The sequence below is a fragment of the Heliangelus exortis genome, chromosome 9, assembly GCF_036169615.1.
Source record: "Heliangelus exortis chromosome 9, bHelExo1.hap1, whole genome shotgun sequence".
NCBI lineage: Eukaryota > Metazoa > Chordata > Aves > Apodiformes > Trochilidae > Heliangelus > Heliangelus exortis.
This window is the reverse complement of record NC_092430.1, coordinates 11,402,147-11,428,471: the sequence shown is the minus strand read 5'-3', so window position 1 is coordinate 11,428,471 and position 26,325 is coordinate 11,402,147. Positions and strand designations below refer to the sequence as shown.

At 38.2% G+C, this 26,325-nt stretch overlaps 1 protein-coding gene across 5 annotated transcripts in view; it reads left to right on the top strand.

Moving 5' to 3' along the window:
- The window catches only part of TFDP2 (transcription factor Dp-2), a 53,975-nt gene that overhangs the window by 12,279 nt on the left and 15,371 nt on the right, over positions 1-26,325 (top strand). For 3 of the 5 annotated variants that reach the window (XM_071752139.1, XM_071752140.1, XM_071752141.1), the window contains exons 3-10: positions 4,203-4,269; positions 13,629-13,732; positions 17,525-17,646; positions 20,002-20,049; positions 21,414-21,576; positions 22,112-22,258; positions 24,359-24,427; positions 25,688-25,839. In XM_071752139.1, coding sequence (XP_071608240.1) covers positions 4,203-4,269; positions 13,629-13,732; positions 17,525-17,646; positions 20,002-20,049; positions 21,414-21,576; positions 22,112-22,258; positions 24,359-24,427; positions 25,688-25,839 — 872 coding nt within the window. The remainder of the gene's footprint in view (positions 1-4,202; positions 4,270-13,628; positions 13,733-17,524; positions 17,647-20,001; positions 20,050-21,413; positions 21,577-22,111; positions 22,259-24,358; positions 24,428-25,687; positions 25,840-26,325) is intronic. The other 2 variants (XM_071752142.1, XM_071752143.1) reach the window with 2 other exon arrangements.

Genomic DNA, 26,325 nt, shown 5'->3' with positions numbered 1-26,325 from the left:
TGAAGTCCTTATGTTTGATTTCTTGTATTTGCCCATACAAGAAATCAAAAGACAAAGACCTTCACATTCAGAAATCTTGTCCAATTTCTATATTCCACAAACGTATACCCCATGTACTTACACTGTTTTGATAAAGTTAAATTAGGTAGAAACTCTTTACAGATGTGAAGTTTATTCAGCCACAGGTCAGGGTGGTAACTGGAGCAACGCGTGCTTTGTGTTGTTTCCTTACTGATCCTTACAAGTCCCTTCTAACTTGATATTCTGTGATTCCTCTAATATTGCTCCAAACTTACCGAAGAGCTGCTCGTTTTGTTGGAGCATCTCACATTTGCACCAGAGTAAAATCCTTCTACCAAGTCCAAGTCTCAAAAGTCAAGACAGAAAACAGCACAGTTCTTTACTAATGTCAGTACATTTCAGGAAGACTGGAGCCCTTCCTGTTTCTTCATCTGTCCCATCAACAAGCCTGTAGTGTAGTCTCTAGAGGCTCTATATTTGACTCCCCTATCTTGAGATCTGAGGAGGCTCTTGAAATGGTTAACATCCTGACTAATGTTCTGCCTAATTAGCTCAAGGTAAACAATTTGTATAGAGAACAGTTCTGATTAAGCTTGGTGGTCAGTGATTTGAGTATGACTTGGGGCCCTGGGCAATTTACCTGTTGACTGCCTTTGATAGGGCATCCTGCAATCTAAATTACATTCTAACAGATTTAGGAAACAACATGACTAAAGAAATATCCCACAGTAAACTGCAGCTGACCCTAGGGTGGCTTTCTGTTCGATAACTGAAAAAAACTGTGCATTTTTTGTTAGATTGGTGTGAACAGCACAGTTTGGTTAAATTAATTCTAAAGTCTCGGAAATATATTTTCCATTGGCTTTATTAATGGCATTTGGTGTGTAGTTCTAGGTAACGCTTTCAGCTGCATAAGGCTTGCATTTCAAGCCCATGACAAAATGTTTCCGTAGACTGAATATGTAAGATGAATAACTTTCCCTATCACTGTTCTTTCAAGAAAACATTTAGAGTCAGTGATGGGAGAACTATCAAGATGAGACTCACTGCTGAATGCAGAACACTTTGTAATATATGCTTATGGAACATTGCTTATGGGTAATTTGACCTTCCTTAGAAAACTAATCTACCCAAAACAGCTATGAATAATAAAATGTTGAATAAAAGTAATGCATTCTCCCAGAAAATAGATTTAATTTAAATCACCCTGTCATAATGAGTCCCTGCTTCTATCATAAAATGCATTTTTCTTTCCTGTTTTGTACTTCCATTTCCATCCGTCCTCTGGTTAAGAAGGCTCTAAAACAGTGTTGGGAAATGGGGAAAAAATGAGCGAATACTCATGGTGAACTTATTTTTAGGACAGAATTAATGAAATGACTCAACAAATCATTCAAATAAGGCAATTAGTTTTGATGGTGTGATCTGAATTTATATAGATGTGCTTGTAAAGTTACTTGTCACTGCTTCTCAAAGGATGATTGTCTTGTAGATGGGAGTCAGGTAAATGTCTATAATCTTTCACATGTTATTATGAGAGAAAATGTGTTGGTTTAACTGCTGAAGTTGGTCAAGAGGGCCTTTAACAAGCCTTAACACCTGTTTTTCACAGGAAAAACTTAAAAAACAATGTGAAGGATACTGGCTGTTCCACAGTGATAGTCCACGGAGGTTTCTTTTTGCTTATGATGATAGAGCCCATTTTTTAGGCCATAGCTGCGTGGTTTCTGTGGTACTACTGCAGCATGTCTACAACTGAATCTGTTAGGCCTGACAGGTATAAGAAAACAGCCAGTTGATAGCTTCCCTTACCCATATACTACTTCTGCATGCTGTAATCTGCGTACATTCTAGGCCAGAAAGAACAAAACCTTTTCAACTTAATGGGAAAACTAATTTTTGTAAGGAAAGGAAAGGAAAGGGAAGGATTGTAGGTGGAGATTTGCTACCTGAATAGTATGTCAAGCAGTGGAGAAGGCCAATAAGCTACAAGGGCAACTTGTGACAGTTTTTCCCCTCCAAGACTCTGTCTGTGATTATTTTATTTAATTTGTTTTCCCCCTCCCCATATGAAAACTTTGGGGTCACCTTCTAGGAAAGGGGAAAAAACTCGATGAAAATATTTAATAGGATGCAAAGGCCTGCAAAGTGCTTGCTTCATCTTACTTCATTGCTGGATTCATCTTGCTGTAGATGGACAGAAGCAGGAGTCCAGCTTCTGCCAAACCCAATAATTCAGATGCTCTGGGGCAGTATTATAAAGAAGAAATATCACACAAGACTTAGGAAGAATAAGTGTTGGATTGTTTGCGGTTTCAGCAGAAGAATGTTTAAATTACAAGATTCCAAAAAGCAATGGGTCCTACAGTCTTCACATAACAACATGGCCTGGGATCTCTCTAACATCAAAATGAAATACTGTGAAGGTCTTGTTCTACTGCAATACTGTAGTATTGCATCACACTTTGCTTCTTCTGATGGCCTAGCTATGAAAATACTTTTGTAAGAGAAACAAATTCCTTTAGATCTGCCACACATCTCATTCAAGTTGTCATGAAATTCAAGTTTGTTTTCAAGCTCTCTAAACTTAGATTATAAAGATTATAAAATTGAGAGAAGTGCTGCTGTTCATTGAATGCCGCAAAAATATGTAAGTATTTATAAATGTGTTATTAAGACCATCGTCATGAAAATACATATTTATATGCAAACTAGTATTTTGCTGTAATTTTGTATCACTGGAGTACAATGATGCATAAAAACACACAGAAAAGACCTGGGTCAGTTGAAAAATAAAAATCTTTCAGAGAATTAAATGTAAATGTTTGCATTTTTGTTAACAGCTGTAGAGTCATCTTGTGCCAATGGTGCATATGTGCATCATCTTCAGTGTTTAATTGAAGCAGTGATATAGATCAACAGGAAAATGTACAATTGCAGTGCTGTCTTTGAAGATGTTCATGGGAATCGTAATTCTTATTCTTTCTCTGGGAATAAGCCCCGTATTTGTAACGCTTGATATTTATCTCTGTGGCTCCCTGTTCCTTCTCTGAATTAACATTTTATCCTATTTGTGTTCATCTATTTGTTGCAGAGGTGGGGGTCCTAGGGAGAAGCTGAAACAGTTACTTAATTGTGCAAATGCAACAGTAGAAGGACCCAAGAACACTGTCTCTTGGCTTCGCAGTCATAGCGCACTTTCAATGCTATGTGCTATGCAATTTACTAAACTTTGCAAACTCTAAAGATCTTTTCAGGAATACACTTTCAGTGTAAGGAATCACAGTGACTTCATATCACGTTAAGCTTTCCCTCTTGCCCAGGCATCCAGGGCAAGAATACTAAAATGCTTTTCCAAGTGGACCTCCTACCAAAGTGTGATAGGAGACATGTTACGGTTATTTTCATGTCTTCCTCCTCTTTCCCCCTCATTAAAAATAAAGCGCTCCTGTTCCTGTCTTCTCTGGCCCTGCTGTGTTGCCTCTGCACCTCTGCCACACAATGAGAGAGAAAGGGAGAAACAGAGAGCAATAAAGAAACAGACTTGCTGGGCCCATTCCTTGTTAGCTGGCATCTGAGGGACTTTTCCATCCCTTCCCTCCCTTATTCAGGAACAGTGATCTTTCATTTTTCTATACTAACTCTGCTTTTCTATGCTGTGTCTACATGCCAAAATCTGAGATGCAGCATTCTGTGTATGATTTAAGTTCTCTATGTCTCTGGTAGTTTACCTTCAGAGTAAATCAGTTTATTTCTGAAAACTAGGAAACTTTTTAAAAATGCATCAATAGTCACATCACAGACTGTAGATTGTGCAGCTTAATGCTGAGAATATTGGACATCAGTTCCTGCTGTGGATTTCTTCTGTGTCATTGGTGGTAGCTGCTCTGTTTGGCTTGGAGGGGACATACCATAGTAGCCATAATGTGCTGCTCGTGTCATATATAGTAAGATGTCATATTACGGCTTTTTTTTAGGGAAGAACTTGTTTAAAGATTTTGTCTTCGTATACACACAGTAAACATCTTGGATCCTTTGCTTTGTATCTCATGTGCCTTTTAGACTTTGCTGTTCATAGGATTATGATATTTCAGAAATGCATATTACTTAATACTATTAGTTGCCTACTGAAGAACAGAAAGGTTTATCATAATTTAAGACTTAAAAAATGTTTTGTTCAGGTTGGTGTGACATCCACAAATGGAGACTTGAAAGGATTTATAGATCAGAACCAGAGTCCAACAAAAGGTAAGAGAATTCTGTTTGTATTCATAGGAAAGAAGCATATACTAGTACTTAGAGCTCTCTGAAGTACACCAGATTAGTATTATTGCTGAGTTCACTGCATATGGTCGGTTTAGTTTGGAGAGAATTTAAAGGTTCAAAATGTATTTTATATATCCACACTGGTAGATGTTTTATTATTGACATGCAGGTATCAGTAGTAAGAATTGGAAGATTCCTCTTAAAGTTCTCAGACTGTGATAATCCAAATGGGAAAGAAGGTTAAGCATGGCTTAATCATCAGTGATATCTTGTGATACTTCTATAAGTGTTCTAAACAACTTGGAATAATAATACTTTGTCCTATCCTGTTGCATCTTAGTATTTCTGGATTAGTTGCTTTTGACCCTAAAACAGTGTGTTTGCTGTCAAAATCACTATAGTATTCCAGTAAAATAAAACTGCAACCTCTTGCCAATATTAGAAAACTTGAGGATTTGCAATTCAAGAAACACTTATGTCAACCTTTCTAAGTGAATACTTTTTGCAGTTATCCACTGCAATAAACAAAGGTACATACTAGCTTGAAGAATGATTTTTTTAAAAATCCTTTTAAAAATTCAGCCAAGTAAAATCAGGCTTGTGTGATGGATTTCATGGTATAATAAAAGATCAGAGTTCATTTTAAAAAACTGAAGACAAAATTTGCAAATGTAGGATATTACTGTAAGTATTAATATCTTGGTGATCTTTATCCTAGTCTTTATTAGAATTTCCTTCTGGAATGATGGATGTATTGTTTACTTTCATTCTTTTATATTTTTTAAAAGGTTATATTCTTCTTAATTTTGTTTATTTATTTTAACATCAAGGTATAATTAAAAATCACTGACATGTCTGTTGAGAAATAGCATCTTGTTCAGGCTGGCTTAATCTCTTGGAAAATTGAATATTCCATAAAAGCTGGAAAAACTTGCATGCCAGTATCTAAGCTGTCTGTTCTTTTCAATCTGAAGTATACTTTACTTACTACTCTGCCATGTCCATGTCCACTGTTGAACTCTGGAAATTAAGGAGGAAGAAACTTCAAACAGGCATCCAGATCCACTATCTCTTAGCAGGGCTTTGTGAATTTTCTAATGAATACATTATTAAAGTTAATTAATTTGCTATAGTAAAAATAAATTTATTTTATTGCTACATATTTTGGCCTGTTCATAATGTGCCTTCAGAGTGTTCTTAGGCTGAAGCACGATGGATTTATGATATGTTCAAGCACAAAAGAGGGGGCTGTTAGCTCACATAGGGATGTTCTTGAAAGCATCAGATTTCAAGATGCCACACCGCTAGAAACTTTTGTTTGGAAAAGTTGCGTTTAATTTTTTTATTTCCAAAAATATAATTATTTGTGGTATGTGTTTATTTGTTATTTGTGTCTAGCACAAACATAGTAATTTAGTACCCATATTGCATTAAAAGAACACTTCCAGATTCCAGTGCAGGGCCATGTGCACATAGAAAACTTTCAAATTTTGTGTTTTCTTTTTTTAAAATGAACTTGGATGTTTTATTGTACCATGAAATATACTGTATAACTCTGGTTTTGTTTGGTTTAATTCTGAAAAATTATGGACAGTTCTGCCCTTTGCCTAGTAACAGTGAACTGCAGCCTGGGCTGTGAGGATGCTATTTCAAACTGCAGAAGTATTGAAAAACCCAAAGCAGCTGTTGCTCATTCTGTACTCTTACAGCTGCAGCTTCTTTCTGTAATCAAAACAGCTAATCACTTGACACTTGCACTCTAAAACTTTTTCTACTTTTTTTTCAGTCACAGGCTTAACTTTCAAAATCTTTTTTCTCCCTGACTTTTTCCCCTGAACTATCTGAAGCATTTAATCTATAACCCTCTTCCAGGGTGTGTTTGATCAGGCTTCATTTGTTTTTCCCAACATCACCTGTTGTGTCCATGCCACAGCCTCTGGATATTTTCCAAGTATATTTTGCTACAGAAGTTAATAATTGCAGTGTGTTTAGGTATTGTCTAATTTTTAAGTCCTAAATTACTGCTGTGTCTTTTCTGCTGATTTTTAAATCTGAATTACTGATCCTACAGAGGTTGGCACGTTGTTCGGTATACTTGAGGGTTCAGTTTTCTTACTACTCACTTGTTTCCTGTGCTTGTATTCTTCTAACTGTAGCAGGGCTTTTCATTCAGGCTTTTTAGAATAATTTCAGTATTTTGTTAATGCTTGTGTAGATGATGTCAGGGAAAAAGAAGCATTTCTGGTACATGGTGTATCTAAATGCAATACAGATTTACTATAGAATTTGATGATATAATTATGATGATTGCAAAATCAAAGCACATAAATTCAACTTGGTAATCTTCATAACAAAACTTCATGCCTGATTCTGAAGGGACTAGATTTTTCTTTCTGTGCTTACTAGAAATATCACAATGCTTAGCAGAACATTAACCAGAATATTGTTCGCTTTGCTTAGTGATCAATTTCCATTCTACAGACAATTTACTATATCTGTTGCCTTTAGTTCTAGGCAACAGGCTTTTTTGGCTGAAGGATGTACATTTGGAGTTGGTTTCTGCTGCTTGAAATGAATACTCATTGGATCTGAGAGGGAATGCCACATGTGGATGATCTTGACAAATAGCCAGGGTACTCACCTAGTGCCAGAAACTGCTTGTTGTGAAGACAGTCATTGGGTAAAATATTTTAGGTAGTCCACATAGTACAGTCTGGGTATCTCCTTTCTGAAAGCAATTTTCACTCATATTTTCACTGCCTTCGACTTAGCTTAGTCTTCCTGTTACAGTCAAAATTGTTCAGCTATGGCAAGCTGGGATGACTCCCCTTCCTTATCTGAAAGTACCTAGCAGACTAGTGATTAAAAATTATTCCTGTGGAAGATTTGCATTTTAATTTTCCCAGGAAGAAAAAATTGGCCAATTTGAATGCAAAAGAGATGGTTTCTCTCATGTTTTGGAGAACAAAGATGACCGTTTGTGTTTTTAGCCTTGGGGACAGTTTTATAAGAATGTGTTAGGTGTTCCACTAGTGTTTTATCATGAATTCTGCCTGTTGAGAGGAACTCACTGCAAAATCATTTTAGTCGTCAAAGCTGCTTTTTCATAGCTGTAACTCCTAATGAGCTATGGTGCCATCAGGTGAGCACTCTTATTCAGCACAGCTGAAATGAGTCAATTTGTAACTAGCAGTGACGGGTAAAGGGGACAGCTCGTCCTGAAGTTTCCTTTGTACAAAACAAGATAAGCTGAGAGCTCCAAATTTGAAAGCAACCACAGATGTAAAAAATTTCTGCTTGATTTGCGCAGTTTTGCAGTGCGAGCTGCCCCTGTGGGTCGGGGAGAGGGGCACAGCCGGGGGACAGGACGGGACAGGGATGGCACAGCACCGTATCCTGAACAGGGGCCACTGCCGGCTTCTTGGGGGGGAGTGGAGGCTGTGCTTGCTTTGCTGCCTCGAGGTACAGGGCTGGTTTTGCTTTGACACTCCGCAACCTGAGCAAAATCTTTTTCAACTCATCCAGTTCATAGACGCCGCTGCCTCGGCCGTGCTGCAGCGGGAGACAAGCCGATTTAAAATGGTCAGTTTGAATTTAGGAAGATCAGCGGGAATTACAATATTTACAGCCGCACGCATGGAACAGCAGTGCCTTTGTTGAGGCGGGCTGAGGCCATGCGGCTCCTGCAGAGGTTCCCGGGCCTGCCCCAGGCGCCTGCCGCCCCCCGGGGGCCGGGGTTTGCCGGGTTCGGCCATTAGTGCCCCACCGGGCACCGCCGCACCGCGACGCCCCTGAACAAAGAGGGGGGGGAGCCCCACGCTCAGTCTCGCTGAGTTTAACTGCTGGGGGGGGGGGGGGGGGGGGGCGGAGTGCGGGGGAAGCGCAGGACTGGGGTTCCGGGCTGAGCCGGCGTCGCGGAGCTGCAGCGCCCGGGCTGTGTGTGGTACGAAGGGCGGGGTGGTGCCGTCCGAGGTAACCGAGACGGGATGGAGAAAAGTCATGGTCGGGGGGGGGGACGGCCCGTGCCGCAGAGCAGGCTGGGCCGACCGGCAGGGCCCGGCTCTGAAGAAGGCACCTGGGGGTGCTGGTGGCCCGCAATGGGCGCTTACCACGAGGAAGGCAGCTGGTGTCCTGTGCTGTGTGGGGAGGAGTGTTGAGAGCAGGTCAAGGGAGGTGACCCTGTCCCTCCACTTATCTCCTGTGAGGCTACTGATGGAGTACTGGGACCAGTTATGGGACTCTCCAATGAAAGAGACAGACACAGTGGAGAGAGTCCAGCCAAGGGCCATTAAGGTTGTGAAGGGACTGGAACGTCTCATATGAGGGAAGGCCTTTCTGGCTGGGAGTATGCTCAGGGAGGAATTTGCCAATGTGTGTAAACACTCAAAGGGAGGGTGTATAGAAGGTGGAGCCAGATCTTTTCAGTGCTGCCCAGAGCTCAGGCTGAAACACAGGAGGTTTTTTCTGAACATCAGGAAATGTTTTGTTTTTTTTTACTGTGAATGTGTTCAACCACTGCCACAGGTTTCCCAGAGAGGTTCTGGAGTCTACTCTGTGCTTGGAGATACTCAGAAGCCATCTGGGCATGTCCCTGGGTAGCCTGCTCGGGCTAACAGTGCATGAGCAGGGCAGTTGGGCGAGATGACCTCCAGAGGTCCCTCTCAACCATGCTAAGATCTGCTTGCACATTCTTGTAACTGCTTGTTAAGAGCACATACCTTACCAAGAACAGTTAAGGATTGAGGGTATGTTCTTAGATACGAGCTAACATTTTTCATAACCTTGAGAAGTTAGGGTTTGGTCAGAATTACAACAGTTGCACAAAAAACAATGGCAGAATCAGTAGAAATTTATCATGAAGGCTCAGTTTTTGGAAAAAATATTCTTACCAGACTGTGAGCCAGAAAACCTATAATGAGAATTTGTTTCCAAAAAAACAAAGATGTTTTCTGTAAAACCAAGTTGTTTACTTCAAAACTCATAGCTGCTGGTAAGAATGAAGATGTAAGACATCTTGCATAAATAGAAAAAAGTCTAATAAGGACTAACTTGTATTTGATAGATTGCAATTTTAATTATACTGTTTCTGATGGCTTGTTTTTGGTATGCTTTTATCTTATTTTAAAAGTACTAGATGTATTTGGCCTGCAAGTAAGGGATATTCTGAAAAGTAAATTATATCAATTAAATACAGAGAAGTTGCCTGGAACACAAGGGTCATTTTCAATAGGTAATGATCTGGAAATTTAAAAAACTCTAAATTTGTGAGTGTCTGTAAAAAATAAAAAAACCAAAAAAAAACCCCACCAAAAAAACCAACCAACAAACAAAAAAACCCCACCAAAAAATACAAACACAAAACAAAAACAACAACAAAAAAACCCCACCAAAAAACCCAAAAAACAAAACAAAAAAATAAAACAAACCAAACCTGGCCAGAACCTTAGTGTTTTGCAGCTTGAGACCTGAAGAGGTCTTGTGAGTTCACTGTGTGCTTTAAGAGATCTTATAAGATCACAAAAAAAAAACCCAGAATTGGTTATCAGTAGGCCTATACTTTGTGCTTTGAGATTTATGCAATTGTTAGCACTTATAAAATTTGTCTCAAATTGAACAGTAAAAGACTGAAAATGTAATGGTTGGTTTAAGCCTGAAGTACACCTGAATATCATCTGCACCATCTTGGTTTTTCTTTGCTACAGGTTTCTTTTTAATATCTTTCTAGACATGCATATGCTTGTGAAAACTATGGATTTTTCTAAAGTTAGGTTTATAGCCTGTAAGTTTTAGGCAATAAACAAAAGGAAGAAATATACAAGGAAAATATATCCAGGCTTACAGCATCTTAACTCATGTTTTTTATATGTTTTTGTAATACTGTATCTTGACCTTGGTGATGAATTTATGTTTTAAAGTGATACAGGAGCCTAAGGACACATCACATACGTTATTGCAAGATATCCTAATGGACTTCTGATATTTCACAACTCTGATCTTTTTTTTGCCATTACCATCAAGCCATAGGCTGTATTATTTAAAATGGCTGTTCATTGATATGCTTTTTAAAATGTAGACATTTGTTTCAGAGCTCTGAATATGAAATTCAAATTACCAGCACTTCCCTGGTGTTTTGTCTAAAAATTCAAAGACTTTTTTTGTTGATGTTCACATTGTGTGTGACCCCAGCTGGTTGGTTTGTGCTTCCCATCAGCTATGGTTTCCTTCAAACTGGCTGTGACAGATTCTATACATTCTCGGGTTGACATTGTTTCTGATTATATCTGCAAATAAGCTGCAGACCTAGCAGATTTAGTTATACAGAAGAAAAATCACTAAGACCTCTTTAGCTTCATATTTGTTCAGGAGTCCATGTTGCTTGTGTGAAGTTAAGCTCTGTAGGATGCCACATAACAATTTAAGGTTAGTGTGTGCATGTGAGCACACGTACATAAACATTAGTATCTTTGTTCTGTGACTGCTTGAAGCTGAAGATATTTTGAGTTTTTCTTTGTGCGTGCAAATAAAAATATTTTGTAAATGCCAGGAAGAATAATAGGTAGCGATCATAATTTTCTAAATATGTAAGAATAGCAGCACTTTTTTCTTCAAGAGAAGCAACAATAACTGTGACTGAGGGATGGAAAACAGTTTAGGTAGGAGCAAAGTGCCTTTGTTCTAAGAGAAACATACATATGTCCACTGACAGATTTTTACTTTGAATTTTCATCAGTGAAAAGCATGCTCAGTTTGTGGTTCTGTATATATTGCAGTAACTGCCTCTCTCTGAGAGTTTTAAGTAGGATTCTTTCCCATGTGCTTGGTTTTCCATAGGTAAAATGGGAATAATGACACTGACCTCTTTATGCTTTGAAAGTGCTGTTGCGAAACATTATATAAGAATTGAGTATTATTATACAAATCATTCTAGTTCTGACCTTTTTCATCCAAGCAGTAAGATTACCGTGACTGGGAGGCTGATGGGTCTCACTGTGATCAGCTTATCACTATATGCACTGCTGTTTTTCTGTGGCACATAAATCAATGTTATGTTTTTTTGTCCCCAAATGATGTGTGTTCTTAAGACTTGGCATTTATTTGGAATTTTGTAATGTTTAAAACCCTTACAGTTGCTATATGATAAAGTGTATGTAATTAGTTTGGTGATATTTCCGCTCGAAGTTGAATACAGAAACCTGTTGAATATTTTTAGGTGTGGTACCTACTTCTTCTTCTACTTTTTCTATGCTGTTCTATAATTAAGACTTGAAGAGATTGTTCCTGCTGATGCTTGCTGTTTTATAAGTACTACCTTGCCTTTAAACACATCAAAAATGACCCAGCTCTTCAGGTGCACTAACCTTGAAAATTTTATGTAAAATATAACTAGTCATCCTAGCAAGTGTCTGCTTTCTTTGGCACTTTCCAGTTTGAGGTGATGTTTTCGTTGTGCTGGGAGTGGTCCTGGCCAACTCCAGGTATTTCATTGGCAGTGGCATCCCATGGACCTGGGCTGCTGTGGCTTGAGGTGGTCAGGACAGCATGCTCTTGGAAGCTGGGCTTCTCCTCGTTTAGAGAAGAGTAGTGAGGATGGTGCTGCAAAATGTGACTCCTCAGTCTGGGTGTTGGTGTGATCTATTGGGAGACACATTAACTTTTTTCAGCCAATAACTGAATCAGCTCCCTGTTTGCTGTGAAGAGAGACAGGAAAAGGGATTTATGAGTGTGTGAGTTTTATAAATTTTTTTAATGTGAGTAAGGTGACTAAATAAATTATTCAATTTTTTGAATAGAAAAGAAAGCTGCTTCTGAAGATTTTCAGATACAGATCTGCCTTTGGCAGTAGTGTTTCTCCAGATGCCAGAAAAATTTACACAAAGAATTAGAACATCCTTGTCTCAAATTGTAAATATTTCTCATATCTGTGTTGATTTTTTTAGGCTTTGCATATGTCCACATCTTTTCTACTTTTGTGCTGTAGTTCCTTTTCAAAATACTCTTTTGCTATCAGTTGTGTTGCTTCTGCTTCATATTACTGAGAGGTTAGGCTGTTGAATTTGTTTTCCAATTACCTAATGGCAGAGCATAAGTGTACTAAAATTAAAAAAAATTTAAAATACCATGGTTCTTGCAGCAGAGGAGAACAGGTTATACGAGGTTATATTAGAGATGATCAGGGAAAAGAGATGTCTGAGACCACTGGGTAGCCTAGAACCATCTGTTGGCCTGCTCCTGTTGGAAGGAGGAGGGCAGGGTGGTGGTGAGGGCTGGTGTCTGGGCTCTTCTGAAGGACACTGTCACCTCACATGCCTTCAGTTTCTGCCTGCCTGTGCAGCAGAGTTTAAGTAGCTCTTCAGGAGCCACTCCTTGTCCTTACAGCTCATGACCCCAGGTAGGTCCAAGCTGCCTCTGTATTCCAAGGCATCGACGTCTCTTCCTTACATTTGATTCTGCCTCCAGATCCATTTTTGTCACTCCCTGGTTTGAATAAGAATGGAGGGAAGTATTTAACTGATCAGTTCCCAGCTGTCTAGCTTTGAAACTGTCACAGAGACAGGAGCTGTTTGTGCCGCAGTGTCCATTTACCACTTTAAGTGGCTTATTTGTTAACGATCAAGATTTCAAGATACATTTGGAATAGAGAAGAAGCAGCAGCAGCAGCACTTGAGAGTTGCTTAGCATAGAGCTGTGCTTCCCTGTAAGAAGGCAGGATGAGTTAGAGGTGCAAGTGGTCCAGGATCACAAAGATGATAAACATCTGGGGATGAGAACACAGTGGGTTAGAAATGGCATGGTTGGCTTTATCTTGATGTCCAGTGGTGTTTTCTGTTACTGCAGGTTAAGTTGTAAAGGCATTGTAGAACGCTATCTGAACAGGTATGGGCTGTGATAGCCTTTTTTCACTGATATTTACAGAATATAGTATAGTTGGATGAGGAATGGTTAAAGGCTATGAAGATATATGGATACATGTTTTGTAAGTGGGCTTATGGTTTTAAAATAGGATTTGGATGTTGACTTTCTAGAAGTATAGTAATGAATTGTAAGCATGCTGAGGCATGGCAGTCTGTGTGCTCTTTGTCTTAGATAAGAGGAAGTTGTTTCTGGAAATAAAAGTATTATCATGACATTTTAAAGGTAAAATAATGAAGGTGCAATTTTGTGAGGTATCCTTGTGACATCTGCTAAAAGGCTTAGAGGCTGTTATGTGAGGGTATGTTTGCAGTGTAAAAAGACAGAAACGCTAACCTGATCCCAGAATGTTAAAATTATGTCAAAATTCGCCAAAACATTTTTCGTAGGTTACTAAGTAATTTTAAAACTCTTTTTATTGCTCTTTTTAGGTAATATTTCAATAATCACGTTACCAGTTCCCTCCACCAACTCCCCAACCAAGATTTTGCCAAAAACCTTAGGACCAATCAATGTGAATGTTGGACCCCAAATGGTAAGTTTTGCAATCCCAGTGATGCTGACTTGTGTAACTCACTGCATGGCTTCCTGTTGATGTAATATGGAAACATGAAAAAGAAAGATGTGAACAGGGCCAGGAACTTGCTGCTTCCTGCCTCAGCTGCAAAGGCTGCTGAAGTGTCCCATGCAGGTGGAAAGGGGATGGGGTGGTGTGGGCACAGCAAGCTTGGCATGCCAGAATTCTGCCACTCCCAACCATGATCTTGTATGTGACCTTAAGCAATATCCATCTTCCTGGCTTTGGATAGAAATTGAAACAGTTTTACCAGTTGACATTTTACTATTACTTAAAAGTGTATTAAGGAAAAAACATCTCGTTAAAAACTTTATTGATGCTTTGAATATTTTCAGTCATGTTCTCGCCAGTAAATATCCATCGTTGGCAAAGAGTTAATGTGTCATGTGTTGCTAGAGGTTTAATTTGTTGAAACTAATCTCTTAAAACTGCTATTTTCTGCCAGTGGTAGCTATAGATGAGTGCATATTGCTGTTTTGGGAATTTTGGGTCCTGTTTTAAGAAAAGATTTTGTTTTCTGGTGCCCAGAATAAATACTGTTTCTTGTAACGTCATGCCTACTTGCCAAACACTTAGCTTGAATACAGGAACCATTTGATGTTTTCTACAAATAATTGTGCTGGGTCTTTTTCACACCATCAGTTATTACTGTTTCTCACTGGCTTTTTATCCTGGTTGGACAGATGGACACCAGCGTTACAGCCAACCCCCACCCAAGCTGTGTTCTCCCCTGTGTAGAGCTCTCCATCTGGAGTACTGGTTACAGGCTGCTTACCAGAGAATAGTGTTGCTCAGTGCATCAGTGCTGGTGCAAATATTGCTGGAGCATGTGCCCTGTAGTAATTCACTGGAATAGTTCTATTACAAAATATGTATTTTGTGAGTGCAAGAAAGGGAGAGCAATCAGTTAATGCAGTTCCTACTCTGTTAGATGACTTCTCAAGGCCCTGCTTTTGACTGAAATGAACCCCCTAGTTACAGTTTAGGCTCTACAGCAGGTAGAGTTTGAAGAAGCTACTTCATGGTGTAACACATTCTATTTTATTTATTATTTATTTTTAATTTTTATTCTTTATTTTTTAAAGTTATTTTATTTGGCTGTTTTGCAAGAATAGGTCTGTATTCAGAAAACATTTTCCTATTAAATAGCCATTAACACAGGCCTCCTAAGACATCCAGTGTAGGGCTGTGCTGCGTGCCAGACCATTTAAAAGAGAATGTTCAGTAACTTCTTAACAGTGGGAATGTGAGCCCTCCTTTGGCATCTCACCTGTGTTAGCAACATCCTGCTGCCCTGAGGGCTTCGGAGCTTTACTTTAACACTGTAGATTACAGTCCTTGTGGCTGCTTCTGTTCCTTCACACAGCCCCCAGGACCCATGGAGTGGGCTGTTGGCTGCACAGTGACCATCAGTCCAAATCCCTTGGGGTAGAGCTGTGTCAGCTGTGAAACTGGCTCAGTTGGCAGGCTGGATTCTTGTGTACTAGTATTTGTTAACTGCTTACTTAGATTCAGTCTGTTAGTTTAAATGTGACAGCCGTAGTATTACTGATAAAATTTTAGTGCTTAATTACAGGGATTTAACATTCTACAGCTGCTCTAATTGCTAAACGTGGGTGAGGTTTTTATTTTCTGTTTTATGCAGTGAATTTATGTGATTAGTGCAAGACACTGGAAAAAATGTTTACTGTTACGATGGAATTAGTCCTCTGAAATGTACTCAGTGTAGAATTTTTTTGTAAAAGCAAACTTCCAGTAGTAAATTTTAAAATGACACTGAAGAACCAGTGATTTGTATACGTGACATCTGTGTCCCTGCAACCAAGAACTTGTAGCTTTAACAGTAGCTGTAGAGAGGTGTTTTGTGCCTGCGCAACTACTGCCTGCAAGTGCCCGGCAAGCAGAGACTACCCGAGCAGTCTGGCTGCTGTGGGAAGGGAGCTCCGAGAGAGCGTGCTGCTGGTGTCCGTCTCCACGAGGTGGCACCAAGGGATAGACAGATGGAGGACAGGTTGGTATTGGGAACACCCAAACATGATTTACCACCTCAGCTTATTGCAGTGGTTGTCACAAGAAAATATGAGGAGACTGGTTATAAAATACTCTTTTACGATACTTTTTTATCAGTGATTTACAAGACATGAGTAGAACAGTATGAAACGTCAGAGAGGGTGGAATGGGGAGAAAGGCATTTCAGTATGCATAATATTTAGTCTTTTCTCTCTGGCATGTGTTTGCCAAATGCAGACAGAACCATGTGGTTACTGCACATAAAGGTTATTTATAGCGTTGAAAGAAATTGATATAAAAGGTGACTGGATTGGATGGATGTTTAATGGAAATACTGCGTTACTAATTCTCACTTACATGAGGGTTTCACACCAGTGCTAAACCTTAAGCAGCCTTTGAAAAATTAATCATTCTATCACAAAATGTTTCTTCAAGGCAGCATAGCAGTAAGTTGATAAAAAGTTGCTGCTTTTGCTGCTTTCCTGTGCCTGTATGCAGTACGTAAAGCAGCCAACCAGGGATATTTTGTTCTCCATTATCAACCTGTAAATATCTAGCTTGTACCTGTGTTTTGGTTTTTCTGCATTTCTGTTTTCTCTTGTTTCTGTCAAGCTCTCCACTTGGAAAAATAAATAAAATAAATTCATGTCTTTAATACAAAAAATACATACACATGTGTATATATATATAAAATCATGATGTGGTGTTGGGAGGGATGTGAAGTAATGCTTAGTGAGCTAAAAGGAAATGGGAAACTTGTCAGATGCCGTTTTTCTGGTTTTTTTAACAATATAGATGGATACCATAATATTTACTGTATAGTTTCATGGGTGTTGGGTAAGTTAAGTAGCAAAGGAAGCTACAGTTTAGTACAGTTGGTACTCAAAACTTTGCTAACAAATGGAGTACAATAAAATAAAGCTTAAACAAGTGAAATAAGGTTAAAAGTATCAGTAAAAGTATCAGTAAAATCATGGTACAAGGAGCTTTGGTACGAATCTTACCATACTTGAATCAAAATAATTTAATGTGGTTTATTTTAAACAGTATTTTAATACTGTTTCACTTTTAAATACTATATAAATTCTTCTTGGTGACCTACCCTAAAGCATGAACATAGATGTGGTTTAAAAGTTGAGACCATCACTGTTAACAACTGTTCAACATACAATTTCACCAGGTTTGCATAAATGTTAATTCTGTCTACACTGCGCAGACTTTGTGCTTAGTTCCATAGGTACAATGTTGACTTATTAGCTTGCCAGAATGTCTTGAGACTTGTGAACACTAGAAACTGCAGAGAATGTTTTGCCTGCAGCTCAGATTGTCTTTAGTACCAAAGACAGCCAATAAGAAGAGAGAAATTAATTGCAAAGGAGACTTTATTGATTACAGGGATCAAAAATTGCCTAGATTCTCTCAAAGAAACAACTCTCAAAGAAATACTAGCTGTATTACACATATATAGGTACAGATCCTAACTGCTAAACCTAGTGATTAGTTCCATTTGCCTCGTTCTTGTCCATATAGACAGTACATTAGTGTGGCACAATTAAGCACTGTAATTCCTTCAATGTATGAAGATCTTCTGATGATAATTTGTTTAGAAGAGCAACTTTTATCTCACAGAGGTTTATTATCTTTTTTTTTTTCCTCATTACTGTGCTTAGTATGGATTTAGAGCTGTGCTAACCTATGTTTTCTTTAAGAGACCCATGTTTTTATTTCTAAATTTCATAGATTATAAGTACATCACAAAGACTGACCAATTCAGGGAGTGTTCTGATTGGAAGTCCATATAACCCAGCTCCAACAATGGTAACACAGACACACATAACAGAAACTTCTGGCTGGGTCCCAGGGTAAGATTCTTCTTTTATTTAAGGATGTTTGAGGATCTGTTCTGATATTTTATTTATGCTTGTATCTAAATGTTAGTTTACAGCTTCTAGTTCTTGCACATCTAAAAGAATCTGTTCTTCAGCCTGTTGTGCACTTTTGATGCCTGGAGCACATGAACATCAAAGTACAAGCACTGGTCACTTCAGTTTTAATTTTGATTTAAGGCAGTGTCTGTTTCTCTCTGGAAAATGGAGTTACACATTTTTGAGTCCAGTAAAAAACAACCTTTTTTTTTTTTCTGAATTCCTGGTGTATCCAAGTGGCTATTCAGCATACCAGCAGGTGCCAATAGGGGGGAGACTGTAAAAAACATTTCAGGAGGCATCTAAGTATAAACGCTAAAAGAAAATTTTGAATGTAATAAATGTAGTATTTTTATTACTTTTTTAGATTAGCAACAAGTTTTCACAGGGTTCTGAGGTATTCCACAGCAGCATGACTGTCTATGTCTTACAAGAAAATCTGGTCTTTACAGTATGTGATGATTTATTTATTTTTTCAATACCAGTACTGCCAAGCTTATCTTTCTCAAGACAGATACAGTGCCTTGCCTCTGAAAATTAAGAAGTAATTTATTTCCATATGTAGGTTAATTTTTCTAATCAGTGATGAATGTCAGTAGTATGTTTCCAGCTCTAGAGGTGGGAAAATGGAGCATCTAGGAGATGGCAGAAATGACAGGATAATGTTTGTACCTTGTCTTTCTGCTTTTTATGCTGTAAGCAAGGACTGTCATAGGCTTGTACTTCCCAATCACTATATTGCCACCACAAAATCAAAAGCTTAACAGCTTTTAAGCTTGATTATTGTTTTGTGGGGTTTTTTTGCTGAGATGTCTTTTGAATTCACTTCTTATTTTATTTGAAAAGGAATTGTCAAAGATTACTTTGTTGCTTCAAATTTTGGGAAATGTGAAGGCCAAGCAGACGTTCTTTTAACAGCCAGAGAAGTGAAAAGTTACCGTTTTTGTTCACAGCTTGGTAAATGGGAGATCAGCACCCATTAGCTTTCTTATGCTTCATCCAACCCCATGATGGAGACTGCCCTCAGTTGCAGTGCATCAGCCAACATCACCAAGGAGAAGCACTGTCCTGTTTGTATACAGTCAAAATCTAGATACAGGCTTTCCAATGAGCCTTAATCATCATTTTGCCCATAAAAAGGGGTTAAGATGCTCTCCAGATTGGCCAATCAGTATCAATCCTGGCAGAAGTCCACACAATAGGTCATATTTTCATCTGAGGAACACAGGTGAGGGAGAATGTGGCACTGCTGAACCTAAGCAGTGAGCCCTTGCTGCAGACAGTTCCTGAGGACTTCAAGTCCATATTCCTTGCTTTATCCATTGCTTACTGCTCTTCACAGACTCCAGATTTTTTCCAAAATCAAATGAGACAAGAGCACGTTCACTATCAACTCTCCATACCTGATCTTGTGACAGATCGGGCACCGCTTTCTGCTCCCTGCCATGCTTGCCCCCCGTTGGGCCCCAGGGTGAGGTTTTGCTGTTCAGCACCTTGGACAGGGGCTGCCGGCACCATGGCGCATGGCTGCAGATCCAGCAGTGCTGCTCAGCTCCCCCCAGAGCACAGTCAGGCTTTTAGCTGCCTAAGGATCTGCTGTGAGCCCTGGTTTTGAAAGTGCAGGGTAATGTGAGGTTACCCTGACAGCTCTCAAGCAACATGCATTGCATCAGCTACAAGAGAAAAAGGCAAGTCTGGAATACATCTTGTGCTGTAGCTAATAAATCCAGCAATATGGAGACTGAGGACTGCTACTCATATGTAGAATTCATGTCAGCTGCTTCTTCAGAGTGTCTCTTTTTATCTCTGTATTCATCAGCTCTAATATGAACATTTAGTGTTTGACCTTGTTTTTTGTTTAAAGATATTAAAACATTCAGTGTCCTGAAAATATAGGATATATTCTATGTTCTGTTGAAAAGCATTTTACTTACACATGGAAGAATTTTAAATAGGAATTTTCAAGGGAACCCAGCTTCACCTTTTTGAAGGGATTTGGTTATCTAGCTCACATCAGCATTTCCTCTAGTTCTAGCTGAAGTGGCTTCCCTAAAATCATGGCAAAGTGTGGCAAAAATTGGGAATAGAATTTGTCTGTCAGTGAGCTCAGACAACCTCTGAAGTCCTAACCATCTCCTTTCAAATTTTGTCAAGCTGTGTGAGTGCTGTTTTCCCCTTTCAATAAACATGTAACAGCAAACATTATTACCCAGCTAGGCTCCAAATACATTGATTTTATTGGTCAAAATATATAAAGTTTTTTTCATCCAAGTTTGCATTGGCTTTTTTTAGGGAGAGAAAGCGGACTCGAGAATTTATAGAATCAGATTTTTCAGAAAGGTAAGTGTTACATTAAAAGTGAACATTTATTTCCTGTGTACAGTCATACCTGTTTTACTACTGATCTGTCTTTCAGAGAGATGGGTGCCCAGTTCCCACTTCCAACATTTTCACTCCTCCACATAAAAGCTGTGTTGTGTGTTACTCCTTGCAGTTATCATTCATTACTCTTTGCTTTATCACTTACTGATAAGTACATTTGCTGTTACAGATGATACTGGGAGTTGTGAAAAGCAAACACATCTTTAGAAACAGGATAGTTCTAGTTTTCAATGTGACAAATACTTGTAAACAGATGATCTTTTCCTTTGCTTCTGAAACTTCTTTGAATGCATTTAATGTTGTTTATTTGTTTACTTATTGAATGGAATATCTGCATAGGGATTAGAAGTGTTGTTTTTTGAAACATTTTCTGGTGTTCCTTTCCACTTTTCCTTCCATCCTTCTTTCCAGCGTTCTGATTTCTTAAATATATTAAAATTTTTGAAAAGCATTTTTGTATTTCAGTATTTTCCTTAGTTTGTTACCATTGACAGAATGAGGCCTTTTTCTGTGAAATAATAAATCTCCCTGACACATACTATCAAAACAACTTGTACAACAGTAACTAAATTTTTTTTAAAAAAAACAACACACAAAAACCCAACATAGCTGAGCTTTTTAAAAGCTTCTGTTGAAACAGGGATCCAAGTCTAGCCTGTGTGATAAAATCAATTGCTTATGGTTTTTCCATCACTGTTATTTAAGCTCTTGCTTTTCTAGAGAAAGAAGGGGAATGGAAAATAACCCTGACAGTTGCCAGTTATTAATTTGGCATCATAATGAGTATGTACTTTCTCCCCATGAATGAGATTCCTGCATCACAGTCTTAAGATGACTTGGAAATGGCACAGATATTAAACTTGGATGCTAAGGAGAATTAAGGTAGTTTCTGCTGATTGTAACTAGGGATGTCTGAGCCTTTCTAGTTTAAGCACAAACATGAGAGTTCCCTGTAACTCTGGCTTCCAGGCATATGTTCCCTGTGAATATATTCCTCTTCACATATTCCCTTTGTAATTTTCTGCCTTTTTTTGGTGAAAGTACTGGAGATGAATTACAAATCCAGCTTCTATGCATCTGTCCAATGGCATGTTTCCAAGTACTGCCAATGCAGAAATCACTGAGAAAGGGCACAGGGCTCCAGTGAACTTTTTTGCCAACTTGTAAGAAACAAGGAAGTGATTCCACAAAGCAGAACAGGTTTTTTTTCATTTGCATAGTACATAACGTCATGAGTCCTGATTCCTGTTGTCTGTCCTTTTGCTGTCTAACAAAGTAGCTTAATAACATTCAGTGTATTAAAATACTTTTTCTCCTTCCAGCAAGAGAAGCAAAAAAGGAGATAAAAATGGGAAGGGTCTGAGGCATTTTTCAATGAAAGTATGTGAGAAAGTTCAACGTAAAGGAACAACTTCATACAATGAAGTTGCTGATGAGCTGGTATCAGAATTCACAAATTCTAACAGCCACCTAGCTGCAGACTCGGTAAGCAACTTGGTGTTGGAATTTGTTATACCATGACAAAACTGGTTTGTCATGGAGCTCTTGTCCTTTCTGTTTCTGCACTGTCTTGTGACACTCCAGACATTCTTTCACTTGCTTAACTACTTCCCAAATATAAACACTCACCCTCTGCAATTCGAAGTACAGAATTAAAATTATTTGAACTGTCTCTAAAGTGTAAACAGAACACAGAAGTCTGCCAAAAGATCTGTCTTCTTTAAAAGGTTAGTCCTGTACCCACTGTATGTGGTCTTGTCAGGTTTTTTTTAAGTGTAACAGACTCACTGTGATGAATTCACTGCACAGGGGCTTCAAGCAGCCCTGAAGGTCCCATGTGCAACCAAACACACTTGTGGTATCCAAGCAGTAGTCCAGATGGAGGCATCTTGTCTTAATAGCACTCTGACCTCAACTGCTATTTTGGCTTTTTATCTTCATAGTGATGCCCTCAGGTGTTAAAGCTTTAGTTTCTTTTTTGAATTCTTCTGTGGTAATTAATGCTGTATTGTTTTCTTAGCAGGCTTATGATCAGAAAAATATTAGAAGGAGAGTTTATGATGCTCTTAATGTCCTGATGGCAATGAACATAATTTCAAAGGAGAAGAAGGAAATCAGATGGATTGGCCTTCCTACAAACTCAGCTCAGGAATGTCAGAATCTAGAGGTAAGGTGAGGTAGATGGGAAATTCTATATAGTTCATAGGTTGTGATAATTAAGCTGCTCTATTTTAGGAGGTTTTTTCTCAATTCGAAATGAAGTGATTTTGATTCTTGCATACTATGAAAATATAACTTTTGATATTTGACTAAACTGAAAGGATATGTTTATGTATGCTTAGTTCAGTTTTATTTCATATACATTACATGAAGTTTTTAAAAACAACATTTACCTTAAAAAATGGACATCAGACCCTGATTTAAACAGGGATTACTTTTAAGATTAAAGTCTGGAGTACCCGGAATGAACCAGAAGAAAGTCAAAATAATTTATGCTGCAGCTATGCTTACAAAATGGTATACAGTTACAATTTTCTATTAGTGTCTGTACTTGGAAATATCATTCAAAGGAAATTAAATTGAAAAATAATTCCTCCTAGGATGCCAAATAGTAGTTATGAACTGTCAGGGGGGGTAAAAAAAATGAAGTTTTACATATTGGTTATTTTCATTATTTCTCCAGTAGGCTGAGTCTTACTGTGTTTTTGCAGGGTTGCCAGAATTTATATGCACAAATGTTGCTTGTCCTTCAGGCCAAATGCTCTATAAATAAAAAGCACAAGTTACTGTATTTCCTAACAGAGTGCTGTAATGATGTCAGGAAATCCATCTTAATATGTATTATATTTGTGATACCTGGGACATTAAATAACTTAAAAGGTGTGTGGGGTGCCTCTCCAGTAGAGAACAATCTTTTGTGGAGGTTCATTTATATCAATTGTCTTTCTAGATGTAGTAAGAAAAAAGCTTTTACTATTCTTGTCCATTACATCAACTTGGAAAAATCCATCCACCAAGGCATATACATATGCTCACGCACTGTATGCCAGGCTGTGCTTTTAAAAAACATTCTGGGTAAATGTACACTATCCCTACATGCAGGTGAATGTGTTGTCTTCAGTATAGGTGACTGCTGCAGCTACGGCACTTTTATTTCATTGTCATCATTAACAATCACACACTATTAACTGTTTCAGGCTCTAATTGCATATGCACAAAATGGAAGCCAGGCATATTTTCTGAAAATGTTTCTTCCTATGACATATTAGAGAAGAATAGAAAAAATAATGCTACATTTCCATGGTGTGAAAATCAGCTTTTAAAGCTGTATAAAATGTCAGCTTTTCTTACAGTGCAACTGGTAACAAGATTACCAGTACAAAAATGAGAAATCAGTACAAAAAAGTTAATTATATAGAAATTATGTCAAAATTATATCTGTACTGTTTATTAGTTTTAAGACTTACATATTTGTCTAGGTAGAAAAAGTCACCTACTGTGCTCTGAAGGAAGCAATGTAAACATTAGAGTGTGAAGGAAGCACCACAAAGTAACACCCTAAATAAAATAGGGGGGGGCTAGGAGAACAGCCTTTTAGAAGACTGCATCATTTAGTTTCAGTATTTAAATGAAAGGGTAATTTAAGAGTTTATTATTTTGGGGAGCAATGATACAGTGTTGGCATGATGTGGAAAAATACATTTTAAATATCATGATTGCTGTCCAATGCTTAAGTGTTGCTCCAGAGCACTATTTAAAATGTTGCTGGGTTGTTTCTGCAGTGCCAGGAGGCATCCAGTACAGCTGATGTCCCAAACACTGCAGATTTAGGTTTAAGGCACCAACGGAACTGTTACAAGAAACAGATTCTGTGCTCTCTCCTTTTTGTTGATAAAATGTTATTTTAATGAAGTCTCAAATGAGTAGGAGAATCAAAGTGGAGGTCCCTGGAAAGATCTGGTTGATGATTCTGAGCCCGGTCTCCACACGTTTATGTCTAGTAGCTTGCAGCTGAGATTACAGTGGAATGGACTGCACAATTGCAAAAGAGAGTCATGGGCAGGAGGAAAAAAAATGAAAACAACCCACCCACAAAAACCCAAGCGCCCGTCAACCAAGTGTTTATTTTGCACATTGCTTACAACAAAAGTACAGATACATGCAATGGTGCTAGCATCCTCATGTGCCTTTGAGGCATGTTCAGTTTGCCACAGTGGAACAGACAAGCTAAGTAAATATAATTATGCATTTACATTTATATTTTCAGATAGAAAAACAGAAGCGGATTGAAAGGATAAAACAGAAGCGAGCCCAACTACAAGAGCTGCTGCTGCAGGTAGAAATAATTTTAATTGCTTTTTCTGTAAATTAAATAATCAAGTGGAAATCCAACATGTTAGAGCTTCTGAAAGTCTTTCTAGATTTATTTAGCAACTATGATATACTAGGGAGAAAAGTTTCATACTTGTGCCATTTCTTGATTCTAGTACAGGGACCCCTTACCCTCTCTTTCTGGTTCATTTTTGGCTACTGTAAAACTTCACGGTGCATCTGCAAATCACAAGCTTTTGTCAAGTGCTTTGCTCAAGTTTTGTCAACATTAGTGGGAATGGGAACACCTCAGAAGTCCCATGTTGATTCCAAGGGCCCCAAGAGTTGCATTCTCTGAGTAGTTCTTAGTGGAAATTTTCTCTTTGATTCTAACTGAGAAATTCACAACTCAACTTGTATAAACACATACAGTTTTTTAGGGGACACAGACATTGCTGGATCTTTAGAGCAGGAGGCTGGCAAATCCAGCTTTCTTACATTCTGAGAGGCACCTTCTTGAGATGACTTGAGTTTTGCTTTTCATTGCAGAAATATATTTCAAATGCATCTTTGCTTATGAATTAAAATTTTATAAATGCAGTTATCATCAGCATTCTTAAGTGTTTTGGCCTGTGCAGACTTCGAGTAATTGAAACGCAATCAAACTTTTTAGTGAGTTTACAGGCAATAAGGCTGTATCTTTTTCCTGATGCAGCTATATTAATAAGATTTTCGTGTAATTAGAGGATAGGCACTGAAATGTTTAAAAATCTGATGCTTCTTTTTTCATCACCAGAACCTGTTTCTCTCCTTATGGCACAATTCTGATTTTATCTTTCTGATAGGCAATTTGAACCAACAAATTAGCAGCTTCTCTAAGGGTAACATCTAATTGTACTGCTGAAAAAAAGGCAGTTCAGGCCCTCTTAACTATTCATCTGAAAATGACAGGGTTACGCTTCCTTATTATCTACAGCTGTCATTATTTCCTTGTTTATGTTCACTGGTAAATGGTCTGACAGTCCTTTGGGATTCTGTCTATCCATCTTCCCCTTTAGTGGAATAAGTAGTGCCCCAGAGTGCCCCACTGACTCACAGTCTCTCAAGCATCATTCCCTATAAACACATTTTCATACAGATGCAGTCAGACAGAAGAATTGAATGGAGAGCGAGTGGTGTTGCAAAAGGCACCTGTTTAAAACCATTCATAGGAGAATTTCAAAACTTAATTCTGAAGGAGAAGAGTGATTACTTGTCAGTGATAATGATTTTTCTTTTTCTACAGCAAATAGCATTCAAAAACTTGGTACAAAGAAATCAGCAGAATGAACAACAAAATCAAGGCCCTCCAGCTTTGAACTCAACCATACAGCTGCCTTTCTTAATAGTCAACACTAGCAAAAGAACAGTTATAGACTGCAGCATATCAAGTGATAAGTGAGTATTTTACAATTTTGGGATTTTTTGTGGACCGGAATTTTTCTTTTAACAAATGAGACAATTTTTTTCTAGTTTACAAAAAGTAATATGTATTTAAATATGCTACTATCACTTCAGAGGGGTGTTCTTGGTTGTTTTTTTAATATTTAATGAAAATATAGTAGTAATAGGAATAAGTTTACCAACATTGCTTTACAAGCATTAGATAAGCAGGCTAACTTTCACTGTTCACGTCTTCTTCAGCCTGTGCAAATATGCCTGAAAGTATGAGATACTGTTATGTTAGCTGCTAATCAGATCACAACTAGTTTAATAGCTAAAAATATCTGGCTTTGCATTAATACTGTAGATAACAGATTTCACTCTTTGTGGTATACAAATCCCATATTGAACTTCAAGTCAATTAACACACAGCACAAATAGACAGTCTCTAGTAATCTAAGCACCAGCATGCAAAAAACAATTCTTTAAAAAGCGGAATTT